The sequence below is a fragment of the Convolutriloba macropyga genome, unplaced genomic scaffold, assembly GCF_964194025.1.
Source record: "Convolutriloba macropyga unplaced genomic scaffold, txConMacr16.3 SCAFFOLD_4072, whole genome shotgun sequence".
Lineage (NCBI taxonomy): Eukaryota > Metazoa > Xenacoelomorpha > Acoela > Convolutidae > Convolutriloba > Convolutriloba macropyga.
Window position 1 is genome coordinate 15,144 of NW_027449820.1, and position 8,478 is coordinate 23,621.

At 35.4% G+C, this 8,478-nt stretch overlaps 1 protein-coding gene across 1 annotated transcript; it reads right to left on the bottom strand.

The window, feature by feature from the left end:
* On the bottom strand, positions 1-8,010 carry LOC142355358 (patched domain-containing protein 3-like). The gene is made up of 4 exons (XM_075407558.1): positions 6,339-8,010; positions 5,346-5,678; positions 4,356-4,849; positions 1-1,503 (listed from the first exon to the last, which is right to left on the bottom strand). The coding sequence occupies exons 1-4, from the start codon at positions 7,366-7,368 to the stop codon at positions 154-156; spliced, it is 3,207 nt and encodes a 1,068-aa protein (XP_075263673.1). The 5' UTR covers positions 7,369-8,010; the 3' UTR covers positions 1-153.
* Positions 8,011-8,478: the final 468 nt, after the last annotated feature.

Here is an 8,478-nt window from a genome sequence, read left to right on the forward strand (position 1 = left end):
TTCCAGAAAATAATTAATTTTGAAAGAATTGTATGTAAATAGACTACAATTTCTACATAACTGATTGGCAAACAATTTGTTTTTATAATTAACAGAATCGGATACAGAAATAATAAAAAATGAAAATCCTCAATATTCTATGTGCAACTTAACTTAGATGTTAGAATTAGTTTCTGAAGAAGAATTCTCTTTATCGCCACATTTGTGGGAATCTTCGGCTAGCTGAACCGTCGGATTAATGTCAGCGTTTTCAATCTCAACAGCTATTGGATCATTCTGGTCGTGGTCTTCCTTAGTCGAATTATCATTTAGCCGCTCCATCAGTGGCTCTTTTTGTGAACCAACCTCACAAATTCGTTTTTCAGCGTAAATTTTTTGAGAAATGGTTGGAACTGTGTCAATACCAGATTTAGACAGCTGTATTGAAGGATTTTTAGTCTTGCAGGGCGAAGTTGGTTTTCTTGGTTTTCCTCGACATTTGCGCATCTTTTTCTTTGTTGGTCCAATGACGCTTAAAATTATGGGCAGAAAAACGACGCCGTAAAAGAAGCTAAAAGCGAACAACAAAACGATGCTCACAAAAAGTCGGCGCATCATATTTGAGTAAGAAAATCCAAGCATTGAAACGCTGATAATGCTGCTTAGAGCAGCGTTGAATAATGGAACTCCGATGTTTTCCAGAGCTTTTTTCGTAGTCTCGAAGCGACTTTCGTTCATGTGAACAATGTACGCATGACCAGTATGTGATATGTAATCTATGCACAACCCTATCATAAGAAGCACTATAATATAGGTACATAAACTGTATTCTATGCCATATAAGGCCATGCAGCCTAAAGTGCTGATCATGGTAAAAGCACCACATAAACTGACTGATATAAAAACTACTGGGTGGGGTAAGAGGAAAACGGTCACGGCGATACAACTTGAAAGTGCGATTAAAATTGTGATCCAAGTCGATTGTCTCATATGACTGTTTCGTTCCCATAACATCAGATCCCGGGACGTGAAATACAACTTGTGGTCGTACCCTGACGTGATTTCGTTTATTTTTTGAATGATCGCTTTGGTCCGGTCGAGGTCCTTTTCCTGTACAGTTTTGAGAGCGAGAAAAAACCGAGATTTGACTAATTCGGAATTGTTTTCAACTTTGAAATCGTTGATATAAGGCGATGTTGAAAGTAGAAGTTGCCAATCTTTGATTTTGCGTTTGAATTGTTTCTCAGTTTTGACTGAACGCAAAGTCGAACTGAACAAAACAAACCAGGGTTGAATTCTGTCATTAACCATTTTTTCACTGAAGTCTTGAGCAGTTAGGTTGAAGTATATTGATTCAAGTTTGTCCAGTTCGGAATTGTTCCAGTACTGTACTGGTTCGTCAATGACCAGACTGACCATGATTGGGTCCTTGTAGTACTTCCGAGAAGTGGTATAGTAGTCAAGAATTCTAGAGTTGTCCGGTTGGTACTCGATTTCATTGAAGTATTGCTTCATGTTAATAACCTAAAACAAATGTTTTTAATAATTGAATTGAATGATTCTTGTTTAACAACAAATTAAACAATTCTTTCACAGGTCAAGCCTTCTCTTTTATTTGACTTCATTCAGATCTTTTAGACCTCTCATCTAACAAACTGTCCTCTCTCATTGGGTGAAAAAGTTTATTAAATTACTCCCCATTAAATAGGACCTAAAAATATAGTTCACACTTACTTATCAATCATCAAATTTTCCATAAAATGTGCAGTGAGAGAGTTATTGTTCAGATTGTTGAACAATAACTTATTGAACTGGTGACCATTTTTGATCCCGAATACCGAAATTGACCTTGTGTAACATATGAAGTTCGCTCGACCATTAGAATTCGTTTTCTTGTTTATGATGACATCAATGACTGTTTAGAACAGCAGTTTTCTTTGTATCGGATTCAACTGAATGTATTTTTAGTTGTTATGAGCGTATAGTGCATTTAAAGCGGCGAATGGTTTGAAAAACCAAAATATTTGGATCATGTTTTCTTTTTTTCGCACCAGTAGCTTCTTTGTGACAGATGTGTTATTTTACAATCCGGTTTCTCGAGTCTAATGGCTATAGAAGACAAAATTAAACAAACAAGCAAAGTCTTAAGGTCCGGAGACCTCGATTTGATGCCTTTGTACACGCGTTCGTGAAAAGATTGCATTAGGTTTGAAATTAATTTCAATGGCAATAATAGTAGTTCAACGCATAGTTGCAAGCACCAGATTTGTTAACTTTTTCTAGAAACAAATTCTCTAGTTAATGGTTTTGATAAAAAAAATTGCGTCTGTTAAGCGTGGCAAATTAATGAAACAAAAAATCGGGTAATAACTCACTAAATCTGAGTTTCTAAATTAGGTAATCTAAATAGTTTTTTAATTCTTGTATGTTTAGTAATTGTTTGTGCTGCACAAAACAACGAAACTTGAGTGTTTGTGCTTTCACAGCAAGTTATTCCAATCCCACATTAGTGGAGGAGGAATTTTAAACTAAGAGCATTATTTTGTTCCCGTGGTCGGTATATTTCGAGGAAAAAGATACAAGTGGTGTAGAGAGCTCAAACCGTAGAATATTGCAATTGGAGTTTTCTTTGAACTTCATCTTTTTTGCTGCGTTAGTGAGGTTTAAAGTTCTGTAAATTTCTTCTTGTCTTCACTACTATTACCCACTTTTTCATTAATTTTTGATCAAATTTCTGTCCTATTATGGTAAACTATTTTGGCTTCCATTTTCGTATTCAATTAAAGAATACCGAAACAGTTGCACTGAATCTTTCTGAAAAACTTCAAGGAGATATAGAAACTAGAAACCGAAATTTTGCAGTAACTCGACTCAGTTATTTTTTTTAAAAAAAGAGGAATCATTTGATCTTTTTTGTCCTCGCAGAGTAATGTTGGGGTTAAAATTCCTGCTAATTTAGTAATTTTTTCTCCGTTTTCAATTTATTTTGATTCTTTCTTCAGACAGTGCACCTTTAAATTATCCCCTCAGGACCCCGTTTTTATATTGCTACACATAATAAAAGAATTCCATGAAATATTGCATATTACTTTCTTATAAGAAGATGTAGTATTGTTTCTTCGTCAGCTAATTATTTAGATTGAAAATAAAGTTTCGTCATCTAAAAATTTTTTAGGGAAGTCCTTTCTTTTTGGGCTGAGCGAAAATTTACAAATTTAAAACTCTTAATATATGAACAAACTAAAGTGAAGACGTATCAAATGAGGATATTGAGTCATTACTGCTTTTCATACCAATTTTTTTTACATGTTTTAGACTGTTAATGGCATTTTGGAGACTAAAGTTTATGAGATCATGAAATACATTGTATCATTTTTTGAGCTAACAATGAGTCTGGCCTGGACGTTGAAAAGGTCTTGAAACACTAAGAGAAATTTCTTAACCTTGGCCTGTATTTTTTATGGTTACCTTTCCTTTGTTTGCTTTTTCCTTACTCAAATATCACGGTATCCTGACTCTATACCAAGAAATTTCACTATTGTCAGCATTAAACAGCACTCAGGTTTAGGATTGTCGGGAAAGGGATAAATTTCTTTGACCATACAGTTAGCTTGAAATTTTATTAGCATTTACTTGAGACCAATTTCAACGAATAAATTATTCTAGTGATTCGGCTAATAGCAAAACTGCTAATTGTCATACTAATCCACGATTATTATCGAAGGGAGAGTTTCTGAAATTAATAGCCAATAAGGTTTACATCTTAGTTGTTGGATACATAAACGGTGAAAAAATACGACGCATTGGAACTAGTGACTTAATTGTGACGTGGAAATTAGTTACAAAGTTCGTCAATATTTTTCACACCAGTCCAAAAGACACTCTTCGTGGGGTCCAGTTGTGGATATATCCAATTTTGAAGCACATTGGAAAAAACTCGCTTTCTCTAACTAGTTTATATAAGCTTATGAATCTGATCTTAAAACATGGGTCTTGAAAAAATAGTCACAATATCAAATAAATTTACTTGAGAAATTTGTTTGACGTCAGCCAGTAGTGCATATACTCAGTTGTAAAGGGTCTATTGCTTATATGTGCGAAAACATTAAGGATCGTTGCTGGAGGAATATTATTTCAATTTTGAATTACATAAATTTTCTTATTTATTTCTATTTTACTGTCTTGTTTTCGGGATGTTGAAAAAATTTGAAGATATTGATTTTTTTTGTAAAATTAAGGACAGATGGCTATTGGGTGCAAACGTGTAATTTCGGTTCTGCTATTCTTTTTCAAATTCTTCCTAGTATCTCAAATAATTCTTGATAGCAGAAGCAAAGTAGACTGAATTCTTAACTAATGAAGATGTAATAACTTACTTGATATGTGGACATAGCCAGTAAAGCAATGACGAAAAGCACAGCCGAGATCCTGACGAAATTATGCAATATCAATTTGGGCATCCATTTCTTAACCAACAACTCTAGTCTGTTGAAGTGATCATTCAGACGAACGACTTTGGTTACACTTTTTGAGGTCTCTCTATCTCCTATCGCTTCATTGGCCCTTTCGTCTAGTTCGTCAGAATTGCCCGGAATCGGTTCAAATTTGGTATAACTTGACGATTTGATAACACCATTTTTTTCATCATGGTTCTGGTGATTGTTATGGTTGTTATGATAATGATCGGTACCATTTTGAATTGACGTATTAATACTGTTTTCTTTGTTTGGTTTGGTGTCTTTGGTTTGTTTACTGTTGTTGTCTTTGTTCAGCATAGGATTGAATGTGTTTATAACTCGTTGGTGGTGAATTGCGAGGCTGGCTGTGAAGAATGTTGTCTCGTAGATCATGAGGAACACAGTGAAAACAGCTGCAAAAGAAAAAAATCCGCGATTGAACTTGAAACGTCTATTTTCAAATAAGGATTTCTGTATTTTGGAAAAATAAGATCTCATTAACCACACTATACACTAACGCCGGATAATCCAATCAAAATATAAAAGCTCAAGTTGATGTGGGACCAACATTGAAGATTTTTGGTGACAATATTTGAGTCGTAGTGTACAGAAAATTGGCTACGGTCATTTAAAAAAATCAAATTTCGCCTGAACCAAATTTCACTACTTAAAGCCAAACCTCTTCAAAATTCAATTTAACTGGAAAAATAATTCACAATCAATTGACTCTGTGGTATTACTGTACATAACAAACGAATTAATAGAAGCTTGTATAATGCAAGTTTTCCAATGAGGTGCGTAAAATGTTCAGGACTTTTGTAAGGGATTTTTCTGCCGCGAAATTTTTTGCAAAGCTGAACAGCTGAGATAACTAAATGAGGTTTTGTGAAGCAATTATATAAAACTTACCCAAATGGTAGCACGTGATATTGACAGCTCTGTAGGGTGTGAACGACCCTACTAGGAATGCTATGAAGGAAGTTATGGATGATATGAAGATTGATATCATGGCTTTTCTCAATGTTGTACCCACGCAAATCTTCACTCCCAAGTCTTTCAACTGTGGTTTCTGTAACCCCAGGGATTCCTTCGTCTCTTCTTGAGCGAAAGCCAGTTGCATCCCCATTTCTAGCTTTTCATTGGTTGAGGGCGGCGAATGACCGTCCAATAGGGTTTCGAGAAGCTGTTGCTGTTGATTGGCCCATGTGAACATCAACACGAAAGTCGAATCAATGCCGATACCTTAAGAAGAATCAGGCGATGGTAATTTTTTGGGAAAATAATATTTTGGTTTGCAAAAACCAGTTTTTCAGATTTCCGTTTGCAATTTCTCCTCTTTCGAAATATAATTATCTCACATTTCGGTTTCAAATTTAAATCATATCAGTTTTTGCCAACAAAAATTTTGAATACTGCTCATCTGAGTATCTATATGTCTTTTGTCAGTTGACAGAAGGTTGAGAGAGTACAAACGAATGTAAATTGAGCAAAAGATGAATTTGACAAGAAGCTCTATGTTGTTCAACGTATGCTTGGCTAGAGAAATGAAGCCTTGAGGAAAAAGAAAGATTCACAAGTTTGAGATCAGTTGGTGTAATGGATAGCACTCTAGGCTTGCCAGTAAGTTTGACCCCTTAACACCATTAGCTTTTCAGAACCTCGAAGGAAAAGTTTCAACAGAAAATGTCATTTCTGTCATCTCTAAATGCATTTAGTAATTGCAATTTTGCAAATCATACTGTAAACATCTATTTTTGAAGTTTCCACAATTTTTTGCTTATGCTAGAGTTGCCCAAGACGTGCTCAAGACTGACAAGTTCTGAATCAGTACTGATATTAGACTTGCACAGTACTGAAATTAACATGGGTTAGATACGCGAAACAGTTTGCAGGATACCCTACCTAACATGATGAAAGGAGTCAAAAATGCCACTTCAATGAAGGGAATTCCCAGAATCGCCAGAACCCCCAACGTCGACCCGATCGCGAAACACGTTGCCACAACTCCCGCTAATGCCAGAATCGAACGACTCTTCAGGAATCCAGGAACCTTCAAAGATACCAAAATGGAGAAAACAGTCATCATGGCAATCGTCACGCCCATGAACGGGGAATCACTCTGAACTATGGAATGGTATTCGTCAAATTGCACAACTGTTGAAAACAAATACACAGTTCCCGGGAACTCCAACTTTGACTTTTGGAAAAGTTTGTCGAATAGCTGGCGTATAAAACTTTCGGAGAGACGTCGCTTCGGTAACGTGTCTTTATTAAAAAACCAATTCAATCGAATAGCGGGTGTTGCTATTATTTCCTTGTCGGGGCTGCAATCTTTTGAGGCGTTCACAATTGTTTGGTCGATGACAAAGTTCGACTCTACTTTGTAAGCTTCTCGGTCGCATATTGAAGTTGGTGCTGCAGATTCTAAGTCTGAACAGATTGAAGGAAATACACAATAATGCTCCACAAAATCGGGTCGCATAGCGCACACATTGTGATAATTGTACTTTTGGCCGTTAATTTCAGCTGTTAATGATTCGACAATTTGACAGCTTTCGCGAACGCTTTTCAATACGTCACTAAGGTTCGACTTTTTACCATCGACTAAGAAAAGTGCATTTAGGGATAGAATATCTCCCGTGTCTTGAAATGGCCAATAGTTATCCCCGCTGTGTGAAGGGAAATCTTCGCTTAGCTTGACAGAACCCTCAGTAGCCGGGTTCCCTTCTGGAAAGTAAAGGTTCCAGACATCCTCAGGCTTCTCCGCTTGCATCCGCAACATGCCGGAACCCGTAATTAGAAATAAAATAATGCTGGCTATGATTACAGGCCAGGGTTTTGAAGCAACGATATACCCGTTTTTGTAGAAGATATAGCTTAATGCCCTCTCGGGGAAGCGGTAATAATTGATCAGGTTTTCTATTCCAATCATTGTTTCTGTTTCTGGCAGTCAAAGAGTATTGTTTTGTAACTGAGATATAGCTGAACAGATTATGAACAGTAACTAAACAGCAAACTTACTGTTTTTTTTCGTTAAAAAATTATTCCCCCACAATGTCGACATAAAAACCTGCGGTTTAGAAATCCGAATAATTGCTGAGAACTTTAAACTATTAGCTTTGTTAAACTGAAAAGTCCCGTTTTCTTTTAAAAATCTTTTATGTTTATGAAAGAAAAAATAAATAATGGTAGAGTAGCGGAAATAAGTAATTCGAGAATTGGTTACTAATTTTTACTTGGTTACTTTTAACTTAGTTAATAACATTAGCTTTAACTTGCCGATTAAATAATGTCTAGTTTGACATTTTTACTAATTGATGATAATAAAGATCAAAAACATAACTGAGATTCGACTGATATTTAGTGAGCAGAGAATGAACTGTGTCTGATAATTTGAACAAAATTTATTCCAGTATGTAGGTAAATAGCAAAAGGGTAAACAATGAACTAAATTCAAAATTGGACAGTCAAATACATTAAATGTTCGCAGAAGACACGGCAGCCTATCTTTAACTGTAGCGCTCTGGTATGTCCATTTTCGATATCTGCTTCAATCCCAATTTCTAAAACAGAATTAGTAAAATAATAAGAAAGTCAGTTTAGTTGCCATCGTAGTGATTCAAACCCCATTTCAGCATGTCAACCATTTTGGGGTTGTAAAATTGGTTGTTATGACCTTAATCATGTTACAAATGTGTTAGTATAAGAATTCTATTTTCTCCAGTAAATTTTGCCTTAAATTGTCATCTGGGTGCTAAATATAATATATTGGGAATGAATTGGCCATTTAACCATTTATATAATTTTTTCATAACCAATTTATTTTGAACTTGGGTATAAAAAAATCTGGACTTTGCGCCAGTTGAACTTCTCGTTTGTGACAAAGACTCAAAAATCAAAAATTACACGAATTTATGAGACGGAAAGTGATTGACAAGCAAAAAGGTTCAAGCAAATTGGTGGTGATGGGAAACGGAAATATATGGAAGGAACTTGATTCCTTTAGACATCTTTCAAAAAGGTATTGTTTTTAACTGTACAT